The sequence below is a fragment of the Engystomops pustulosus genome, chromosome 10 (genome assembly GCF_040894005.1).
Source record: "Engystomops pustulosus chromosome 10, aEngPut4.maternal, whole genome shotgun sequence".
In the NCBI taxonomy this organism is placed as follows: domain Eukaryota; kingdom Metazoa; phylum Chordata; class Amphibia; order Anura; family Leptodactylidae; genus Engystomops; species Engystomops pustulosus.
The window spans coordinates 84092490-84116522 of record NC_092420.1 but is presented as its reverse complement, the minus strand read 5'-3'; the positions used below and the strand labels follow the sequence as shown (position 1 = coordinate 84116522).

Here is a 24033-nt window from a genome sequence, read left to right as displayed (position 1 = left end):
ATTGTAGTTAAATAAATGTGGCTGGGGTACAAATTTGCAACTTTTGTGCAACATTTGGCAACTGTCTACTTATGCCAGATTTATCAAGTGACTCCGTACACAGATATAAGAAGCGCAACGTGTCAAAAAGTTGCACAATTAAGGCTAACTTTTAAGGCAGCCCCCTTACCATCATACATGACTTTCAGGAAGCCTAATGACATGATGTGAGATTAAAGCCAAACCAGTAGATCTATTCCAGAAGGAACAACTGTAGACAGAGCTGTTTCGATGTAGTTGCTTCTCATCAGTACAGTGTAGGGAACTGGTTTGGCGGAGTGAGAGGCTTTTGACTACGATATAGAAGTAAGAGTTCTCCTTATGGCAGCCATGCAGGGGTACAATTCACTCCAGTTCCCTCCTGACATATGAAATACTTAGGAATCAGTTGCACAAAAATTGTAACCGTTTTTGCAACAAAGGGGCAGATTTACTTACCCGGTCCATTCGCGATCCAGCGGCGCGTTCTCTGCGGTGCATTCGGGTCTTCCGGTGATTCACTAAGGCAGTTCCTCCGACGTCCACCAGGACGCTGAAGTCCGCCGAGGAGTGCACGATCCATTGCCGGGTGAAGGTAAGCGCGTGTCCCGCAACACTTTTTTTTTAAAATGTTTCTCCGAATCCATCGGGTTTTCGTACGGCCACACCGCCCAAATTCCGTCGCGTGCACGCCGGTGCCACAATCCGATCACGTGCGGCGAAATCCCGGGGCAATACAGGGAAAATCGGCGCAAAACAGAAAAATTCGGTTAACCCGTCACAAAAACGCTAATCGGTCCCTTAGTAAATGACCCCCAAAGTCTCAAATCCACTGCAGACATTACCACCACGTGTGACACATTTATCAAGCAGTCTAAGCCACTATGATAAATCTCACTTACACAAAGCCCCTCTAAAGAAAATTGGTGCAAGAAGCCGACCTAAGGATAATTATCCTCTTAATTTTTTCTAACTTGCTTTTTAATAAATTAAATTTCAGTTAAACCTCTCCAGATGACCACCCATTTGAACAGACATCACTAAAAGACAGTTTTTTTCATTACCTAATTTTTATCTCAATTATACTCTATAGAAGCTGTACTCCTATAAGCAGAAAACTCATTTAAAGGAAATCTACCACCAGGAAGAAGGATTATAAACCAAGTACACTTACATGCAGGTGTGTGCCCCCTATGGCAGGATCCTCTCTTCTTTTAGATTCTTTTGCCCTTGTTTATACAAAAAAGGCTTTAAAATTATGCAAATGAGTCTGAGAGGCCGCGGGTTCTATTAACAGCTATGCAGCCCAGAGCCCCTCAGGTTCATTTGCACATTTTTTAAAGCCTTTTTATGTAAAAACAAGAGCATAAGATGCTAAATGCATAACGGATCCTGCTACAGAGGGCACACACCAGAAGGTAAGTGTGCTTGGTTTACAATCCTTGATCCTGGTGGTAGATTTCCTTTAAAGGCCATTTTTCTGTGCAAAATTGTGTGGTCTGCTCAAAGAGGTTTCACTGTACAGGCAGTCCCTGGGTTACGTACAGGATAGTTTCTGTAGGTTTGTTCTTAAGTTGAATTTGTATGTAAGTCAAAACTGTATATTTTATAATTGTAACTCCAGACAAATTTTTTTTGGTCTCTGTGACAACTGAATTTTAAAAAAGTTGGATTGTCATAAGAAGCAGGATTAACAATAAATCTAAATTACAGACGCCTCTGATAACTGTTACAGCTGATTATTGTAGCCTAGGGCTAAACCACAGTAAGTTACCAACATCCAGAGGTCTGTTTGTAATTAGGGGCCATCTGTAAGTCGGATGTTCTTAAGTAGGGGACCGTCTGTAATGACATATGTGACTGAAGCCCTATAAATGAATAATATAGACTTTATGCATTTTACATTCTCATTAGGGTCCGGGTACAAGACAGCTTTTTCTAGAAACAAAAAGAAATAAAATTAGAATTATTTTGGAAACTTTTTTGGCAATATGATTTTAAAATTCTTATCAGTGAGACTGGATGCAATCCATTCAGCCACTGCGACCAAGAGCAAACAAAGTCATCCTGACCTGCCCAATGATTAACCATCTCCCTTACCATTCAATCGAAATAAAAAAATTAATTTAAAAAAAACACAAAATCTAACAATAATCGTAATTAATACTTTAAAAAAATATCTGTATGTTCTTGTATTTGTCTAATATAAGGATATAATTTCCAGCTCTTGGATCACAAATATATTTTATATGATTAGAAATGATCCTGGCAAGCATGGCTGGAATCATTGGAAGAAAGTCAATCATTTACCAGAGGTGATCATTGCCAGGATGAGGTTTTTTTAGAATTTTTGGGTATAAATACTCCAGGCTGGTGATGGTTTGGTATTCACCATCGTCATGAGGGGAATCATCCTAGCACTACTGCTCGCTCTAGCGAGTAAGTGGCCAAACTTGATATAGCTGAAATTTGATAGAATATTCAATATTTTCTTAGAGATAGTTGTAAATTCTATTTTTTTATATTTCAAATATTGAAAACTTGATATAGCTCAATGTTATAGAATATTAAAAATTTTCTTAGAGATAGTTGTAAATTCTAATTTTTTTTATTTAAAATATTGAAAACTTGATATAGCTCAATGTTATAGAATATTCAAAATTTTCTTAGAGATAGTTGTAAATTCTAATTTTTTGTACTTAAAATATTGAAAACTTGATATAGCTCAATATTATAGAATATTCAATATTTTCTTAGATATAGTTAAAAATTCTATTTTTTTAAATTTAAAATATTGAAAACTTGATATAGCTCAATTTGATAGAATATTCAAAATTTTCTTAGAGATAGTTGTAAATTCTATTCTTTTATATTTAAAATATTGAAAAATTGATATAGCTCAATGTTATAGAATATTCAAAATTTTCTTAGAGATAGTTGTAAATTCTAATTTTTTTTATTTAAAATATTGAAAACTTGATATAGCTCAATGATATAGAATATTCAAAATTTTCTTAGAGATAGTTGTAAATTCTAATTTTTTAATTTAAAATATTGAAAACTTGATATAGCTCAATGTTATAGAATATTCAAAATTTTCTTAGAGATAGTTGTAAATTCTAATTTTTTGTATTTAAAATATTGAAAACTTGATATAGCTCAATATTATAGAATATTCAATATTTTCTTAGATATAGTTAAAAATTCTATTTTTTTAAATTTAAAATATTGAAAACTTGATATAGCTCAATTTGATAGAATATTCAAAATTTTCTTAGAGATAGTTGTAAATTCTATTCTTTTATATTTAAAATATTGAAAAATTGATATAGCTCAATGTTATAGAATATTCAAAATTTTCTTAGAGATAGTTGTAAATTCTAATTTTTTGTATTTAAAATATTGAAAACTTGATATAGCTCAATTTGATAGAATATTCAATATTTTCTTAAAGATAGTTGTAAATTCTATTTTTTTTTATATTTAAAATATTGAAAACTTGATATAGCTCAATGTTAAAGAATATTCAAAATTTTCATAGAGATAGTTGTAAATTCTATTTTTTATATTTAAAATATTGAAAACTTGATATAGCTCAATTTGATAGAATATTCAATATTTTCTTAGAGATAGTTGTAAATTGTATTTTTTATATTTAAATATCATATTTTTTTATATTTTATTTTGATAATTTTAAAGTAAATATTTAGAATATACTGTATAGAACATCCTATGCTTGTATTATTTGCTGTGTAAAAATTTAATAATTTCATTCTTTCACCTCTTTCCCTCAATTCAATAGGTAGCGATTCGCAAAACCGTAAGTATTTTTTGTCCTTTTTTTTTAACCTCCCTCATAGTCATTTCAACTGGAGCTTAAAATTAAAGGCAATGATAAATATCTCCAAAATTTGTAAATTTTTTAACCAGATGGCAAATATTCAATTTCCCTTTTTAACACCACTACAGGAGAAATTGAGTTCCCATTGAGTAACTACTCTGTTGTCTTTGCTTTAAATTAAAATATTGGGTCCCCAGAGCAAAGGACAATCTTAGTAAATGTTCTCTGAGGACTTCATGATTTGACTGTAAATGGGATATGTAATTTAGAAGATCCCTTTAAGAGTAACTACTAACCTTTAAATCAAAATTGTCCAACAATCATCTAATAAACCTCTACATATTTGTGCAATATTTGGTAAAATGATTTGTTATTCATTTATAGAACAACTTTTAAACCCAACCAAGAGCTATGTGTACAACTATGAAGGTATCACTGTGAGCGGATTGCCAGATAATGGCTTGTCAAAGGCTGGACTTAAGCTGGACCTCGAGGTTGAGATCAGTGGCTATGCTCAAAAAACATTCATCCTGATGGTAACTATGCGCTGGGGTACTGATCCTCTTTAGAGAGAGTAAGGCGAGTTACTTAAAGGCAATACTTCATGGGTAGAAGTATGCAAATTAGCTCTTCCCTAAATAGCTCATATGAGAACTTTCCTCTTTCTGGAGGAACCTGATTAGTATCTGAAAAGTAAAACGTATGAGTTTGGCCTTAAAGCACAGGCCTTAGGACCCTAATATGATAAAAGTAAAATTATTTCTTGGTTCGGGAGAATAGAATAAGACTATTTGTGTTAAATCTACCTTCTTTAACCAATGTGTCCTTACAGGTTAACAAAGTCGACGTCAAGGAATATCATGGTCAATGGCCAAGAGATCCTTTCACTCGATCCACTAAACTGTCCCAAGCCATTGCAGAACAGATCAAGCATCCCTTTAAGTTTGAGTACCATAATGGCTGGGTTGGTGATGTGTTTGCTGCAGAGGGTGTCTCAAGTTTCGTTGTCAACATCATCAGAGGACTTATCAATCTGTTGCAACTCCATATTAGACAATCCCAGAATGTTTACGACTTGCAGGAGGTTTGTAGAACAAGTTTTTTTAATTCATATTACCATTTCTCAATTTCTGCTTAAATTGTCAAGAAGGTTTATGGAAGTAGGCCTTTAGATCGAGCTAGGCTTTCCTGTGCCAAATGGTTCTTGTGTCCTTCACCACCTTGGAGAGTGAGGGGGCTTCCACCAACCATCCTTTCTATAGGTGTTAGGTGATCCTATCTAGCTATAGACTTCAGTGAAGAGGGCATGGTCATCGATGACCTCCTCTGCTTTATGTGACTGTTCTAGGGGGTTATATGAAGACTAGGTCCTTGGGGTTAGACTAGAGTCCAAATTTCTTGGTTGGCCCAACAACCTTAGCCTTATCATTGACTATAACCCTAGCGGTCATGTAGATACTAATCAAGAAAATGTAGTCACCTCTAGGTATTGGACCTCTTTTGGCCTATAAACTCAACCTATGCATTTTCCCTGATCTCAACCAGAGGATTATTATTCACAGAATTCTCGCTTTTCCTCTTATAGGATTGTATCTCAGGAAAGTGTCTAACAAGATATTTGATCCAAGACGATGACAAGAAGGACAATTCTTTCATTGTAATCAAATCCCGGGACCTTGAAAAGTGTCAAGATCGTGCAGTAAAAAGAATTGGAATGACCTTCCTAGAGCCCTGCAGAGCATGCCAACAGGTAAATGTGAATTCATCGAGTACATGTAATTTTTGGTTTGGTATCTCCAGATACTTATTTGTGAGACTGTTTTCAGAAATCCAAGCCGTTGCGTGGAATGCTTACAGCCACCTACAAAATTAGGAATAAGGCCCAAGGACCCGTCATCGAGGAAGTTAAGGCCAAGGAAGTCTTCCAGTACACTCCTTTATTTGAACTTCAAGGAGCATTAAACACAGAAGTCAGGTACATTATAATCTATAGCACTATCCTCATAGGTAATGACATGGATATATTGGGGGACGGTGTAATTTTCACCACGGAGAACTGAATCTTCAAGGATTTGAGGGTCATAACATATTTTAATGTTGGCACATGGTGATCTTGTACATTGTATAATGCATGATATTTTTATTCTGGACTAGCAATAACATGGAATTTGATTACATATATACAATAGTGATGTGTCTTTTTAAGAGTCAGCTCTTTTAAGTGAACAACAGGAGTTGGCTCACTTAACCCCGCCCTTAACCGGCTCACCACACTCCTTTAACACGACACAATCGGGTAAAAATTGCTGTGGGGTGACTGACTGGACTGCGGCTCCCTATTAAACATGTAAAAGGGAGCTGTTCAGCCGCGCCTAATGATCCAGCTCGCTAAGAAGACCAAGACTTCCCAATACTAATATACAAAAATATACAAAAAAAATCTTTATAATCAGGCACTTTGCCCAACACCAGGGCAAGTAAACAACATATTTTGTTCCATCTGCAGACAAATCCTCACCTTAAAACAGATCAAGTCCAGCCGAGTGAATGAGCCCCGTGGTCAACTTGAAAATCGCGGAGGACTGTTATATAAATTTGGTTCTGAAATTTTCCAGATGCCAATGCACTTGTTGAGAGCCAAGAATCTGGATTCTCAGGTAATCTGCTAAGCTTCCTTAGAACATAGACTAGAACTTAGAACTTTCAGGTGGGGAGTATAACCAGGTGTTATGTGTGCCTAGAACTATGGTTATAGAGTTACATGGAAATTGAAACACATGGCCAGAGATTAGAAACATGCCTAAATTAATGGTAGAAGCTACAACCCTGAGTCATGGGTAAGAGTAGAACCCTACAATCATTGGAAATCTAGAACTTTAAGTCATAGGTAAACTGGTCCACCACATTCAATATTAAACCTACTAGTTTCAGCTGAATTTGCTGACCATCAAATGAGTTGTCAAAGGAGAAAACCCATTGCTCGACTTCTTTAATAGCGTCTACTCTACATGAATATTGTATTGGGGGTCGGAAGGAAAAAACTGACCATCTAAAGTTTACAGTCAACCTCATTCACAGGGGAGACTATGAAGATCTTGAAGGGAACCCACAACTGTAACTCTATTCTTAGTATGTAGAACATACATCTCACTGTGATCTTACGTAACACAAGATAAGCTGGAAAAATAATGTTTTACATATTTCTTTCAGATCTCAGACACTCTACAACACTTGGTCCAGAACAACCAGCAAGAGGTACAGGCAGATGCTCCTGCTAAATTCCTGCAATTGGTCCAGCTCCTGCGAGACACCAACCCCGATAACATCCAGGCGGTCTTCAAGCAGTATGCTGATAGACCTCTGTACAGGTAACATTTCATGACAATCTAAGGGTCTTTAGATTACCTTTAAATAATACTACTTAAAGGTTCCTCATTTTTTGCTGTAGTATCGTGTCTTCCATTTGATGCTGTTACTAAAATGTTATGGTTATGTATTTTAGGCAATGGATAAACAAGGCAATCCCTCTCATTGGTTCAGCTGAATCTCTTAAAGTTGTTAGGCGCAATATTCCGAACCTGAGCACCCAGGAGGCAGCCGAATCTATCACTTTGGCCATGTTGCATACTCGGGCCAGCCAGAGTTCTCTTCAGGTTGCAGCTGTAAGTCTATGTATATACTTTCCTTCAAAGATTTTACATATTATTAAAAAAAATTAGAATCCAGTCAATGTATCCATGACCATCCATGACCAGGTTATTGACCTGCTGTCAAAATGTATAAATGTATCATAAATTCTATAAGTATTTGTTTTTTCTAAACAGGATCTGGTGCAAGATTCCAGAGTCCAGAATTCTCAAAGACTTCGCAAGGCTGCCATGTTATCTTTTGGTACACTGGTGAACAAATACTGTGCCAACATTCCAGCATGTCCAGAGTCAGCTCTTCAGGTGAGTGATTAACCTTGTTAGTTGGGATGTCTTATATGTAATGGGTTTTGGTCAGTTTTCCAAAACCAACCCATATCAACCAATGATAATATTTTTTAGCTCCTCCATGATTTTGCTGCTGAAGCCGCCAACAAAGCTCGCCCTGAAGAAATCATCCTGGCACTGAAGGCTTTGAGTAACGCTGGACAAGTTGTAAGCATTAAGCGTATTCTGAAATTCTTGCCAGGATACTCCTCTAGCGCCTCCCAGCTCCCTGTTAGAGTTAAAGTAGATGCTGTGCTGGCCCTCAGGAACATTGCCAAGGATGAACCCAAGAGAGTAAGTGGCTTTTAATAGGATCCATCATTTAGTTAGTACAACATGATGCAATATATAACCAGCATCCTAAAAATCACTGTTTTCTATTTAGGTTCAAGAAATTCTGCTCAATGTCTTTATGAATCAAGCTGCCCACACCCAGGTCCGTATGGCAGCTGCTGTCACCATCTTGGAAATCAGACCACCTGCTGCCACTGTGACCCTCATGGCTCAGATCATCAAGAAGGAGGCCAAAGTTAACTTGCAGTTGGCTAGCCTTGTCTACTCTCACATGAAATCCTTGACCAAAGCCTCAGTCCCAGAATTCCACGAGGTGTAAGTGTAAACTTACTGCAACCAATGATAAAGACTGTAAACACATTTAGTATTTTACATATTTCTCCCTAACCCAACTTATTTTACTGTAGGAACACTGCTTGCAACCTTGCTGTCAAGCTGCTCAACCCAGAACTCGACAAACTGAGCATGCGCTACAGCAAAGTGATCAACCTAGACACCTTCAACTGTAAGTCTTTATAAGTGGAGCAGAAGTAGCTAACAATAGATTAGTACTAATCACCTACCATGTAGCATGGTGCAATATGGCGGTCCATATATTATTATACTAATATATCTTATTCTGTAGACGGTTTGATGTCTGGAGCCTCTGTCAAAGTCATTCTCATGAACAATCCTACCACCTTAATGCCAGCTTTCATCATGGTCCAACTCCGCGGATACTTTTCTGGTGCAACCTCCGATCTAATCGAGGTAATTGAAAGCAGATTCTACCCTTGCTTCCTTATATTTTTGAATACATAACACCTCTATTACATTTACACTGATATAAACGTACACCACATTTCAGTTTGCCATCCGCACTGAAGGTCTCCAAGAAGTTCTCCGTAAACAGAACATTCCATTAAATCGGTATTCCATGCCGAGAAACATTATAAAGATCATCAGAGCGGTGAGTATTGGAGATGTATGGAGTTGTAACGATGATCCTATCTAAGAAATAAATGAATTCTTAATTATTTTTTTCTTAATTAGCTGTACGCATTCAAATCTATCCCATCTGAGGTGCCTCTAGTCTCATCATATGTAAAGGTGTTCGGCCAAGAAGTATTGTACAATGACGCCACCAAGGAAACCATCCAAAACGCTATCAGGGTAAGATTGTTTATTAAATGACCTGCCCTATTCACCCAACATTTTTCATTTTCCACAAGTGATTTTGTTTTTTTTTACTATAATGTTTTTAGGTTCTGACTGAGCCAACTTCCCAGCATTCTCTGGTTAAGAGAACTATACAGCATCTTCTTCATGGGCTTGTAGGACAATGGGCTCAGCCTGCTCTGTTAGCTGAAGTTAGACATATTCAACCCACTTCCATGGGTCTGCCCCTTGAGCTGAGTATCCACGCAGCCGCTGTCGCCAATGCTGCTGTCAACCGTAAGATAAATCACTTTCCCTATAGATTCTGTGACTAGATACTGGTGTCCACATCACTGTATGAACACAAGTTTTCCTCCTTGAGTTTTGGTTATTAGTCTCTATCCATTTATCTTGGTGCCCAGCACCATCTTCTTTCTTGTTTTCCTTCAACATCTTCATGTAACATTATATTATTTAAGAGCTTGTTCTTGAAGAACATCTTAGTTTGCTGACTTATATGCATCATATTGAAGATTAGACTTGATTTGGTCAAGGTGGCTTAAAACCTAAATGTAAAACCTATTTATTCTGAGGAACCCACAACCAGGTCCTTCGGAACCTCAGAATTCCAAGGAACATTACTGGGGAATAACTGGATTACACAATGTGGATTTGTCTATCAAGGATATCATATACTATACTAGTGTTATCTATGTCTTCCAACTGTGTTGTGTCATTAAAGGAATATTGCATTATGTTTTTCAGTTGATATGAAGGCAAACCCAACACCATCAAGTGACCTGAGTATTGCTCAACTCTTGCAATCCAATATCCAACTCATTGCTGATGTTACCCCCAGGTTTGCACAAAGTTTTTAACATTACTTTTTTACCCCATCTTATATAAAAATTGAGGTAATATCAGAAAAGCCTCCATCTCGTCTCGATTTATCCTAGAAAAATACAAATGAAATAAAGTCATATTTTAAATCACATATTTGTGCTTTCAGTTTTGCAGTGCACACAGTGGCAACCATGGGCATCAACACACATATGGTACAATCCGCTATTGAATTGCAAGCAAAAGTTCAAGCCAACACCCCTGTAAAATTCACTGCAAAGATAGACGCCAAAGAGAAGAACATCAAGATCGAATCTCAACCACTGCAGCAGGAAAATGATCTCATAACCGCAAGGTAATGAAAAAACAGTCTTAGGAGGTCTTATCGAAATATAGCAGAATTCAAATGAAAGGAGCTCCCCAACTTTAAGCTTATAACATAATTCTGCAGTATCCTTTAATATGTGGAGTAACTTGGCAGCAGGTTCTTAAATTTTCTACAGCACCTCCACAGGAGATACAAAGTATTACATTGTATCTCTGTGTATAGTATAGTATGGTCCTCCAAAGCAAAAATGCTTTTCGCTCCAGTCTTCTAACAGCACAACCCCATTAAAAGGGATCTAGACTCTCAAAAATCCCTACTAGAAGTTTCTGGTGTAAAAAGCACATGATGTTCTCCTTCTGTGGCACCCAACGATCTGCTGTAATCAATGCATTCTTGGTAAAAAAAAATGTAATTAAGTAATATTTTGTTCATAACATCTATTTTATTTTATGTCAGAACTCAGGTGTTCGCTGTGTCCCGAAGTTTGGAAGAACCGGAAGCATTTAAGAAGACACCAATTGTCCCCAGAGAAGCCGAACAGAACATTCTACAGAAGCAGTTCGAAAAATCTGATAAGGCTTCAGCCGAAGCCACCAGCATGATGGTAAGGTCTTCAGATCTCAATCTTCATACAGTAAATGGTTCAGAATTTCAGGTCTTAACTGCTAGGGCTCAACAGAGCAAAATGTTTCAGGGTCCATATCTTCAACTAAGCTGGGTCTTCGAAAAAAGTTTTCGGAGAATTCTAAAAAGACTGTAGAGCAAAACTCATTTCTATATAGGGTCGTCTTCTGCTAGACCTTCGGGGTTCTTTGTTATAAGGGTCCCACCGGAGGATCTTTTTTATTTAAAAAAAACTAGAACATTCAAAAATAGTCAACAACGATATCCTTTATAAATATGTATTTTTTTGTTTTTAGGAGGGATCTTCAGAACTTATTGCTAAGAAGTACGCTTATCCTGGAGAGACCGGACAACATCAGTATTCATCTTATAGCTTCCCCAGTCTGTGTATCAAGCTTCCTGTAGTTCATTTACAGGTCTGCACAAAACGGAAATCCGCTAACGCTGGAGGACGCAGACATAGCCCGTTTTACCAGATTGTTGGAGAACATGAAATCAAACTTACAGCAAAACCAAGTATGTGACCCTCAGCCATTTCCTAAGAGCCAGTTGAGTTATCTGAAGGTTTTAGGTCAAGTAACCTTCATGTCTTCTACCTTTACAGTCCAGAAAGATGTCGCCATCGAAAAACTGCAACTGGAAATTACTGCCGGACCCAAAGCAGCCTCAAAAATAGTTGCTTTGGCCAACCTAGGAGAGAAAGGTGAACATCTGGAGGAATCTGAAATCCATAAGAGGTTGAGGACCATTCTTGGAATTGATGAGCAGTACAAGGTAATGTAGTTTGATGGGGCAAACTATGTTTCTCTTGATTTTCGGTGCCCATTTATGGATTTTTATTACTCAACAATGTTACAGGCAAGAAACGAGAGCTTGAGCGTACGCAAGAGAAAGAAGGACACACAGGATGCTAAAGTTGTTGAAGCGGCAAAGAACCAGAAACAACTATCAAGCAGCAGCAGCAGCAGCTCATCCAGCAGCGCTCAGCCTAAACAACGCCACCAGCAACAACACGGAGGACATCAGTCATGGCAAGAACAGCAACACAAAGGACATCAGCAGAAGCACAAGCAGAGCAGTAGTAGCAGCAGCAGCAGCAGCAGTAGCAGTAGCAGCAGCAGCAGCGACAGCAGCAACAGAAAAGGAAGAGGAGGCCACAGACACCCACAAAGCAGCAGCAGCAGTAGCAGCAGCGACAGCAGCAGCAGCAGTAGCAGCAGTGACAGCAGTGACAGCAGCAGCAGCAGCAGTAGCTCAAGCCAACAGCAGCAAAGGAAACATCAGCAAAACAGTTATCAGCAAAACAAACGCAGGCAACAAAAGCTTGGCCACTACGTCAGCGATCCTGATAACGACCAGGTACTGTTATATTATATTACACATTCAAATGAGATCTATAAAAAAGGGGTTGGAACAGCGACACTCCTCTCCAGTGGCAGGGCCTGGAAGTGCAGCTAATGCACTTTTCAAATTGGTGACTGCAATACCAAACCGTGAACAGGAGGATCAATGTGCCGAGACACAAAGGCCGATCCATTTTTCTATTTTTGGGCAAGCCTTTAAAAAACGTAATATAAAAAAATATTTTTGCCTGCTTTAAATCTATGTCCTTGTTTCTTATTCTAGGCTGATCGTGAAATCTTTGAACTCCGATTTAAAAGACCCAGTAGACAGGTAAAGATTTTGTAAGATTTAGCCTTTCAATAAGTAGGTATTGTAAACTGAATGAGTGGCAAAAAAATTGCAGTACCGCTAGTGAACACTAGTGCACGTTTTATCCATTGAGTCTCTAGAATTTCTATGCATGTTATACATGTTGTATATATGTTGTGTTTATTATGTTAGCTTCAGACGCCTAATGACCATATCTATATAAATATTTGAGTTATAACAATTGAATATATTTTTAAAAAAATATAAACTAAAAAAATGTTAATTTTGGACAAAGATAACAGCCACTTTTTTAATAATGACTCACGCTTATGTGTATTTAAAGTCAAATATTTTTGTAATTTGCTGAATAAGGTTGGATATTCAGAATACATCGTAACCAACATATATGGTTCTCCCTTATTCTAGAATATCAGGACCATGTCTGGCCGCATCCGTGCATCTCAGTCCAGCTCTAGCTCCAGTAGCAGCAGCAGTAGCAGTAGTAGCAGCAGCCAATCTGCCGGTAGAACCCAGTCACGAGTAAGTATGATGGTAGTATAACACCACATAATGTAAATAGGAACTCAAAGATCGTAGAAATATGCATTATTTCAAAATCTTCAAATCTTTGGGCTTCCACCATGATGTTGGATGCATTAGGACTCCAACAAAATGGTGGTATGTTTTAGTGAGTTTAACAGTAATGGAGCCTTTCAGGGGATACTTAGGGTTAGTACTCTAGAATAACAAATTCCTCTCTTTTTTTAGACCAAATTCCTTGGGGAACACAAATCTCCCAGCTTGGTGGCCACCCTTCAGGCTGTTAGAGCTGACAATAAGAAGCAAGGTTATCAGCTGATCGTATACAGTGACTACCTGTCATCCAGGCCTAAAGTGCAAGCCTACATGGTGGACATCACTGGAGAAAGTCGCTGGAGAGCTTGCTTCAATGCTCAAGTTCAAAGCCAACATGAAGCCAAGGTAACCTAAAAGCTTGACGCTATAACTATAAAATACCATTGTGTCTCCGTATTATCTAATACTCCCTAATAAACACAATGGTCTAGGCTGAACTGAAATGGGGTCAGAACTGTCAACAGTACAGGATCTCTACATGGGCCGAAACTGGACGATTGGGCAATCAACCAGCACTCAGAGTGAAGGCTTCCTGGCCAAGAATCCCATCCAAACTGAGATCTACAGTCAAAGCGTAAGTGAAGACTTGATATTTTTTGGCTTCTCCTTTTAAAGTAGCCAAATATTTGTAGTAGATGTATTTATCATATCAATCCCCCCAAATTCTAGCACATAGATTTAAAGGGATGGGGCATATGTGGCTCCAGCCATAAATATACATAAAACTCCACTATTAGGGTAATAGACTTAAAGAAAAACTTGCAAAACTGTTTCAGAATCTTGAGGAATGTTCCGATATAACAGGTATAACTTTTTTCATTTCAAGACTTTATTAGAAGTTTATATAATTTTAGACATCAGTTAATATATATATTTATTTAAGTATTTTGATACAAAAAAAATATACAAGAAAATAAAGGCGCGAATTTGGTTTATAATTTCAGAATCAGTCAGTATGTTCCCGGAGCTGCCCTCCTGTTAGGATTCTCCGCAAACATGCATAGAAACCCATCAAAACAAGCCAAGCTCGTCCTGTCTCTTACCAACCCCAGGACCGTGAACATTGTTCTCCAAGCACCACCGGTAAGCTTCACATTCATTATCCATTTGGAACTTTACACATAATATTTGCCTCTGATTCTACGAAGAAATAATATTTTGGCATTAGTGAGACTCTAAAATGTGATCTGTAATGCAGGCAACTATCTACTACCAAGGCCTGACTATCCCTGTTGCCGTCACTTCCGCCTGGCATGCGCGTCCTGCAGAAATGCAGATCCCAACCTGGAATATCTTTGCTGAGGTTCCCAACTCAATTGCAGACAGACTTAAAGGTAAGTTAATTCATGCATGATACCCACCATCAGACTGGTATATCCTGGTCCACCCTCCATCTGTACTAACCAGGATTGAGACCTAGTCTATGAGTTGCTACTCAATCAAGTCCAACATTGATCCTACCTAAGCACGTGAGCTCCCTTGGGCTTCAACAGGAGACGTTGTGGTCACCAACCTTTATAGCTTATGAGACAATCTTCTAGAAATCCCCGGAAATTCCATTACCACCAGGTCCACCATTACTTCTAAGGGACTAGGTATATTAAAGTTCTAACCCTTCATCATTTCCATTTCTTCTGTAGGAAGCTGCACACTGTCCAACAACATGATCAAAACATTCAATGATGTAAGCTACAACTACACCATGCCCGGACACTGCTACCACATTCTCGCTCATGACTGTACCGAGGAGAACAAGTTCCTGGTCATGGCCAAGAATTCCCATGAGAATCCAGAACACAAGGACATGAATATTAAGCTTGGAGAATTGTAAGTAGAGACTGAGATTACTGATCCATTGAGTGAATATTCTGTATTTTATATAAACTTTGTGTGCAGAATGAATAACTTATCGGTAAACTCTACTTTCCTAGTGATATTGAGATGTACAGCAAATCAGGAGAACCCAAGTTGAAGGTTAATAGCATCGAAATTTCCAGGGAGAAGCTCCCATATGAGCCTAGCCAAGGTAAGTCAGAGAAACTACCCTACGGTGATATCTACATACACAACACTATATAAAAATATATGCACTGTGTTCTACATGGTGGAGGCCACTGGTGCCCAACAGTCTCCGTTGACTATTTTGAGGGTCCGACTGTGTCTGCTCAATGGCGCTGTCTCAATTTATTTTTCCTAATTGAGGGTCCATTGAGTTGTAGTTGTTTTGCTGCTCGTTATGTACAATGTAGATGTAAAAGCATCCTTAAAGGGGTACAATTCAGAACTATAAACCCTATACAAACACATCTTGTCATACATTTTACTAACCTCTAACTCCTCAAAAACACTATAACAATTTTATGTTTATTAGGAAATATTATTCCAAAATCTCTTTCAGATCCATCTGTCCGTATTGAAGAGAGAGATGGAAAACTTGTCCTATCTGCACCAGATTTTGGCATTGAGGGACTATTTTATGATGGAAAGTCAAGTGAGGTAAAGGGACCAAACTTTTTACACCTAGGACATCTAATGTGGAAGCCGGTCAGATAGACCAGCTGGATAGATCTGTGGTCAAATGACTGGACCTAATGGAGTCCATTCAAAGAGTTGTCCATTCAAAGCCAATGAAGACTGGAGATCCTATGACTCAAGTCATACATGATCCAAGTAATAGAACATTAGAAGTCTTCAAGTCTCTCTTTGTTGATCTCCTTAGACAACAATATCTGTTCTAGATCTCAAAAGACTTGTGTCAAGTATTAAACTCACGATGACCATGTATTAGTAGCTGGGTTAAGAGTTATTTCTCCTTGTAGACCACCATAGTAGTAGATAATCGACTAATGTGCATTAACTCTTATGCAGCTGCGCACAGCCGTATGGATGAGAGGCCAGACTTGTGGTATCTGCGGCCGCCACGACGATGAGACAGAACAGGAATTCCGGATGCCTGATGGATCAGTAGCAAAGGATGAAGAAAGCTTTTGCCATTCTTGGATCCCATCTGAAGAAGCCTGCTCAGGAGGTAAGTACTGAAGAGGGAATTTAGACAGAAGACAGCAGTGGAAAAGGCAGTCCCCTGTTTGTCATATTAAAAGTGGTATAATGTGGTATCTAATAAACTACTTATTTTACAGCCTGCAAACTTCACCGATCTTGGTTGAAGGTCGAGAAACCCGAAAGGGAAGAGAGCAAATGTCATTCCATCCACCCAGTTCTCCGCTGCGCTAAAGATTGCACCCCATTAGCCACCACCCCTGTGTCCGTCGGTTTCCACTGCACAGCTACTGGTAAGTCATCACTTATGAGTAACATCTAACCCTGCTTATATGGTTTCAATCTCTAAGGTGCACGACCAGTGGTCACAATTCTATTGTATTATTGTCTTTGTAAAGTATCAATCAAGTTCTGATTTGGGACAAAGTTTTGTAGACCTGTCTATGTAATAATATACAACCTTCAGCCCCTTTAATAAGTCCTTTCCATACAATACTCTAGAAATCAGCTGATAGATGCTTAACTACTAGGAGCTTGGCTAATATCGATATAACTCTAACCACCTATTTTGTCCTCAGAACTGGCAGAAGGGGAATCCCTGCTTGACAAGTCCGAAGACTTCACAGAGCAAGTTGAAGCTCACACTTCCTGCTCCTGCGATTCCCTGAAATGTTAATGATGACGATGATGCGTCTTCCCCTCCCCCCCTTCCTGTTTATACCTAGAACCTAACTAAAGAACAAGCTGTAATGTCAGCCCCAATCAAGCCAATCGCACTTTCAAACCATCTGTATAGTTCTTCCTTCTAAACCCTGAAATTTTCAATAAATATTTGCATCCACAAATTCTTTTTGCTTTTGACTTTTATTTATGCCATTTCAATGTTACTTCAAAATTTGAATTACTGAGCTACTTAATGGTTTCGAAGAGGTTCAATATGAGACCACAATATAGAAACCTGATGGGATCCACTTAAGCCTCACGCACACGACTGGATATGGCAGCGCTGAGCTATCCGTACAAACTGTGGCTAGCTCATGGCCGCCATTGACTTCTTTTATGAAAGGTCACATTGTGGTGAGGCTGTCCTGTGACCGTGCCACACAGCCACACAACAAATTATACAGTAGAGCATCTCCTATCCCTGCCTGACTACCATCTCCACTCGGCCGAAACAAGCTGCAAACTTTCCCGTTTGCGATCCGTTTTGGCCCACGACTAAAGCCCTAGACAGCGTCCGACTGCGATGCCCAGCACCCACCAGTAAATCTTCTTCCACCTTCTTGGGTCCCAACATTGTACAGATACATTCAAATATTCAATATGCAAATTTCCTACGCATAGCTGATACATGTTTCATGCAGTCACCCGATGCATCTACAGTACACAACAATAAACCGGGGAGTTTATTAAATAATATTATCAAATGCACAAGATAAGATGCTGTATGTTGAATGTCTGTATCAAGTACAGCTTGGTTATTTGGCGAAAGGCCCACCAGGTGATGCACTTGCTTAGCTGTGGTCCAGTCTGAGTCTGCACTTGATAAAGGAACAGTCTGATTGACTAAAATTTAGTAAAAGATGGCCAAACAAACTGGAGGCACAGGCGAAGGGTGACATTAAGGACTACTTTTCTTCTCTACATATATCCTTGTGCATAGGGTTACCAGCCAGTATGTTTTACCTTATTCTTATGCATCTTTTACATTTGTACAATTACCTCAATAAAGTTCCCCACTCTGAGGACTTCTATTGATTGCCAGTATAGGGAGTATCCAATTCTCCATTTCCTTCCGGCAGCAAAGAACTTAAATGTAGCATACATGTGTGCTGCTGTAATTGGCTTCCCTAAAATTTCCTGTAGCACAGACACCCCCTAAAAAGTCCTGCTGGTATTATAGTACCCTTCTGTATAGTGCTGCCGTAATCCCTATAGTAGTTTTATTATCTAACCCTGAACTGTCATCGTGGCACAGGAAAGGTGGGATACAGCGACACTACTGTAAATAAATGTGGGGGGATCCAGGTCTGAATCGGCTGATGTTTCAACATTTGATTCTGTAGATCCAGTTGGATCCAATCTCTTCAAATGCTCATGTAATACCATCATTCAAGTCAGGGCCAGCACCAACACTGGGCATATCTGGGCAAGTGTCGGGCCCATAGCTGCTGGGGGGGCCCACATAAGGCAGTACATAAGGAATCCATGGGGTTAAGGGGGTGTTAGGATCAGTGGATCCTCTGGACCACCGCGGGAGATGTAACTAGCCAACACCCGGAACCGGAGCCTAGCGGCACCTGGTATTCACCAGAGCCCGCCGCAAAGCGGGTTGGACTTGCTGCGGCAGGATACCACTAGGTCGTTCCCAGGTGTGACTAGCCCACGGTGGCAGCCGAGGTCGAGGTACCTTAGCGGATGACAATCTCGTAGACAGGTCCAGGCACAGGGTCAGGGCAGGTGGCAGAGATGCAACGTCAGGTCCAAGTCCAGGGTCAGCAACAGGAGGTCCAGGCAGGTGGAAACGGGAACACAGGCACACGGAACACAGCAACACGGAGGAACTCAGGTAACACGGCAACACAGGACTCAGGAGCGGGAACACACAGGAATACACAGGAATACACGGGAACGCAGGAATACTCGCTTGGAAGCTTTCTCTAAGGCTATGAGGCAAAAAGATCCGGCAAGGAACACAGGAAGAGGCAGGATTCTTAAAGGTGAGGTGTTCAGCCAGTGCACCAATTAGCGGTGCGCTGGCCCTTTAAATTTTCGGCAGGAGCCGCGCCCGCGCCCTAGGAGGCGGGGACGCGCGCGCACGGCAGTATGAGGAAGTGCAGGAGCCGGGAGAGGTAAGTGAGACCGGGCAGCAGCGGGGGCACATGAAGGAGCACGGATGCGCCCGCGATCCGTGACAGGGATCGCGGGAGCACCCGTGACAGTAACCCCCCCTTCAGCCTCCCCCTCTTCTTGGGCCTGAGAAAACGTTGGAGCAGGCTCTTGTCCAGTATGTTATCCTCTGGCTCCCAGGATCTCTCCCCAGGACCAAATCCTTTCCAGTCTACCAGAAACAACCGCCTACCTCTCACAGTCTTAGTATCCAGGATCTCTTTCACCTCGAAGACATCGGTGGAATCAGCTTGTGGTACCGGAGGAGGAGTAATTTGTCGGTTGAAGCGGTTGAAGATGACTGGCTTAAGGAGAGAAACGTGGAAAGAATTAGGAATGCGCATGCTGGGAGGCAGACGCAACTTGTAAGCCACCGGGTTGATGCGGCCGAGAATTTCAAATGGACCCAAGAACCGAGGTCCCAATTTATAGCTCGGGATCTTTAGCCGAACATAATTGGCGGACAGCCAGACCTTGTCACCAGGAGCTAAAACAGGGAATGGTCGGCGTCTTTTGTCTGCTTGACGCTTGGTCTGGGCTGTAGCTCGGAGCAATGAGGTGTGGACTTGCTCCCAGATGGCTTTCAGATCATGTACCAGGTCCTCCACAGCAGGAACATCTGCAGACGTAGGTAACGGAAGAGGAGGCCGAGGATGCAGTCCGTAGTTAATAAAAAAGGGAGCAGAACCGGCCGAAGTAGAGTCCAGGGAATTGTAAGAGTACTCCGCCCATGGTAGAAGAGATGCCCAGTCGTCCTGACAGGCAGAGACGAAGTGGCGGAGATAGCAACCTAAAGTCTGATTCACCCTCTCCACTTGGCCGTTAGTCTGTGGGTGAAGAAGAGAAGTCCAAGTTCACCTGCAACTGGTTGCACAGAGATCTCCAGAATTTGGACACAAACTGAACTCCTCGATCCGAGACGATGTGCTGAGGGAGACCATGAAGCCGGAAAATATGCTGGAAGAAGAGGCTGGCGAGACGTGGAGCAGAAGGCAAACCTGGTAGAGGGACAAAGTGAGACATCTTCGAAAAGCGGTCAGTCACCACCCAGATAACGGTGTTGCCAGAAGATGGCGGTAGATCCGTAACAAAGTCCATAGCCACATGAGACCCTGGGCTGGTAGGCACGGGTAACGGCAACAGAAGACCAACAGGTTTTAGTCGTGAAGGCTTGTTGCGGGCACAAGAGGCACAGGAACCCACAAAATCCCGAACGTCCTTGACCAAATCAGGCCACCAGTAGAATCGGGAAATTAAGGCCACAGAGCGCTGCACCCCAGGGTGCCCAGCCACACAAGAAGAATGTCCCCAGGTCAGAATCCTCTTCCGGAGACCAGGTCGCACATAAGTCTTGCCGGGAGGCAGCTGCCGGAGGTCCACCGGCGCGGCAAGCACAAGTCTCTCTGGAGGAACAATATGCCTCGGAGCAGAGTCCTCCCCCATAACATCAGAAGCACGGGACAAGGCGTCAGCCTTGATGTTTTTCTCTGCAGGGCGAAAATGGATTCGGAAGTCAAAGCGAGAAAAGAAGAGGGACCACCGGGCTTGACGTGGATTCAAACGCTGAGCCGTCTGAAGGTACTGAAGGTTTTTGTGGTCCGTGAAAATGCTGACTGGAAATCGGGCTCCCTCCAGCAGATGACGCCACTCTTCCAAAGCCAGCTTGATGGCTAGAAGCTCCCGATCTCCAATGGAATAATTTCTCTCCGCGGAGGAGAAGGTTTTGGAGAAGAAACCACAAGTGAGTGTTCGTCCCCTGGGATCCTTCTGGGTAAGGACTGCCCCAGCACCCACTGAGGAGGCATCAACCTCCACCAGGAACGGCTTTTCAGTATCCGGTCGGGTAAGGACTGAAGCGGAGGAAAAAGCAGTTTTTAATTTCGTGAAGGCTTCTTCTGCTGCTGGTGGCCAGACACGGGGATTAGCACCCTTTTTCGTAAGCGCCACCATCGGCGCGACCAAAGATGAGAAGTGTGGGATAAATTGTCTATAATAATTAGCAAAGCCCAGAAATCTTTGTATAGCTCGCAGTCCCACTGGGCGTGGCCACTGAAGAACCGCAGATAACTTGGCAGGATCCATCTGCAAACCTTTATCAGAAATTATGTAGCCGAGGAATGGAAGGTCCCGAGCTGCCAGTGCGTCCTTGACCTGCGCAGAGAGCCCTTTCTTAAATGTAGCGATGAGGGCTGCATCGTTCCAAGCAAGTTCAGAAGCCAGGGTGCGGAATTGAACTGCGTACTCTCCCACCGATGAGTTGCCCTGACGCAAGTTCAACAATGCAGACTCCGCAGAGGAGGCTCGTGCTGGTTCCTCGAAGACTGACCGGAACTCCGACAGAAACGCAGTGAGGCTAGACACAACCGGGTCATCTCTGTCCCAAAGCGGAGTAGCCCAGTCCAGGGCTTTCCCGGAAAGAAGGCTGAGGACAAATGCCACCTTGGACCGCTCTGTGGCAAATTGCGACGGCATGACTTCTATGTGCAAGGAGCACTGGGTTATGAAGCCCCTGCACATCTTGGGATCTCCATCATACTTGCCGGGCAAAGAGAGGCGTAGCCTGGGTTCAGCAGCAGGAAGATAAGCCGGGGTAGCAGGGGTCGCAGCGGCCGCTTCAGGAGACTGTTGCTGATGTTGGGTAGCAAGTAGTTGTTGTAGCATGGCGGTGACTTGCTCTAGCTGATTCCGCTGTGCTGCAATCTGCCAGGACTGGCAGAAGGCAAACCTGGTAGAGGGACAAAGTGAGGCATCTTCGAAAAGCGGTCAGTCACCACCCAGATAACGGTGTTGCCAGAAGATGGCGGTAGATCCGTAACAAAGTCCATAGCCACATGAGACCATGAGCTAGTAGGCACGGGTAATGGCAACAGAAGACCAGCAGGTTTTAGTCGTGAAGGCTTGTTGCGGGCACAAGAGGCACAGGAACCCACAAAATCCCGAACGTCCTTGACCAAATCAGGCCACCAGTAGAATCGGGAAATTAAGGCCACAGAGCGCTGCACCCCAGGGTGCCCAGCCACACGAGAAGAATGTCCCCAGGTCAGAATCCTCTTTCGGAGACCAGGTCGCACATAAGTCTTGCCGGGAGGCAGCTGCCGGAGGTCCACCGGCGCGGCAAGCACAAGTCTCTCTGGAGGAACAATATGCCTCGGAGCAGAGTCCTCCCCCATAACATCAGAAGCAGGGGACAAGGCGTCAGCCTTGATGTTTTTCTCTGCAGGGCGAAAATGGATTCGGAAGTCAAAGCGAGAAAAGAAGAGGGACCACCGGGCTTGACGTGGATTCAAACGCTGAGCCGTCTGAAGGTACTGAAGGTTTTTGTGGTCCGTGAAAATGCTGACTGGAAATCGGGCTCCCTCCAGCAGATGACGCCACTCTTCCAAAGCCAGCTTGATGGCTAGAAGCTCCCGATCTCCAATGGAATAATTTCTCTCCGCGGAGGAGAAGGTTTTGGAGAAGAAACCACAAGTGAGTGTTCGTCCCATGGGACCCTTCTGGGTAAGGACTGCCCCAGCACCCACGGAGGAGGCATCAACCTCCACCAGGAACGGCTTTTCAGTATCCGGTCGGGTAAGGACTGAAGCGGAGGAAAAAGCTGTTTTTAATTTCGTGACGGCTTCTTCTGCTGCTGGTGGCCAGACACAGGGATTAGCACCCTTTTTCGTAAGCGCCACCATCGGCGCGACCAAAGATGAGAAGTGTGGGATAAATTGTCTATAATAATTAGCAAAGCCCAGAAATCTTTGTATAGCTTGCAGTCCCACTGGGCGTGGCCACTGAAGAACCGCAGATAACTTGGCAGGATCCATCTGCAAACCTTTATCAGAAATTATGTAGCCGAGGAATGGAAGGTCCCGAGCTGCCAGTGCGTCCTTGACCTGCGCAGAGAGCCCTTTCTTAAATGTAGCGATGAGGGCTGCATCGTTCCAAGCAAGTTCAGAAGCCAGGGTGCGGAATTGAACTGCGTACTCTCCCACCGATGAGTTGCCCTGACGCAAGTTCAACAATGCAGACTCCGCAGAGGAGGCTCGTGCTGGTTCCTCGAAGACTGACCGGAACTCCGACAGAAACGCAGTGAGGCTAGACACAACCGGGTCATCTCTGTCCCAAAGCGGAGTAGCCCAGGCCAGGGCTTTCCCGGAAAGAAGGCTGAGGACAAATGCCACCTTGGACCGCTCTGTGGCAAATTGCGACGGCATGACTTCTATGTGCAAGGAGCACTGGGTTATGAAGCCCCTGCACATCTTGGGATCTCCATCATACTTGCCGGGCAAAGAGAGGCGTAGCCTGGGTTCAGCAGCAGGAAGATAAGCCGGGGTAGCAGGGGTCGCAGCGGCCGCTTCAGGAGACTGTTGCTGATGTTGGGTAGCAAGTAGTTGTTGTAGCATGGCGGTGACTTGCTCTAGCTGATTCCGCTGTGCTGCAATCTGCCGGGACTGGTGGATCACGATGGTGGCGAGATCAGGCTGACTGGGAGAAGGAGCCTCGGTGGGATCCATCGCCGGATCTTACTGTTAGGATCAGTGGATCCTCTGGACCACCGCGGGAGATGTAACTAGCCAACACCCAGAACCGGAGCCTAGCGGCACCTGGTATTCACCAGAGCCCGCCGCAAAGCGGGTTGGACTTGCTGCGGCAGAATACCACTAGGTCGTTCCCAGGTGTGACTAGCCCACAGTGGCAGCCGAGGTCGAGGTACCTTAGCGGATGACAATCTCGTAGACAGGTCCAGGCACAGGGTCAGGGCAGGCGGCAGAGATGCAACATCAGGTCCAAGTCTGGGGTCAGCAACAGGAGGT

The 24033-nt window shown here is 42.4% G+C and overlaps 1 protein-coding gene across 1 annotated transcript; it reads left to right on the top strand.

Annotated features, from left to right (window-relative positions):
• Positions 1-2380: 2380 nt before the first annotated feature.
• LOC140104106 (vitellogenin-A2-like) lies at positions 2381-17190 on the top strand. The gene is made up of 35 exons (XM_072127472.1): positions 2381-2457; positions 3821-3838; positions 4244-4395; positions 4692-4943; positions 5445-5609; positions 5686-5834; positions 6366-6516; positions 7070-7227; positions 7362-7521; positions 7684-7809; positions 7909-8127; positions 8219-8442; positions 8535-8632; positions 8753-8877; positions 8975-9076; positions 9160-9279; positions 9372-9561; positions 10030-10123; positions 10274-10459; positions 10889-11036; positions 11353-11572; positions 11661-11830; positions 11915-12415; positions 12683-12730; positions 13136-13249; positions 13478-13690; positions 13777-13919; positions 14290-14428; positions 14544-14679; positions 14986-15172; positions 15277-15371; positions 15744-15841; positions 16214-16373; positions 16486-16638; positions 16924-17190. Exons 1-35 carry the CDS (start codon positions 2418-2420, stop codon positions 17019-17021), a joined length of 5352 nt encoding a protein of 1783 aa, XP_071983573.1. The 5' UTR covers positions 2381-2417; the 3' UTR covers positions 17022-17190.
• Positions 17191-24033: the final 6843 nt, after the last annotated feature.

What these genes read in the sequence shown, in the direction of transcription:
- LOC140104106 (XM_072127472.1), top strand. Translation starts at nt 2,418, where the DNA reads ATGAGGGGAATCATCCTAGCACTACTGCTCGCTCTAGCGA. An exon ending in GCGATCCTGATAACGACCAG is followed by an intron (nt 12,416 to 12,682) that starts GTACTGTTATAT and finishes TTCTTATTCTAG; the next exon opens with GCTGATCGTGAAATCTTTGA. An exon ending in AATTGCAGACAGACTTAAAG is followed by an intron (nt 14,680 to 14,985) that starts GTAAGTTAATTC and finishes TTTCTTCTGTAG; the next exon opens with GAAGCTGCACACTGTCCAAC.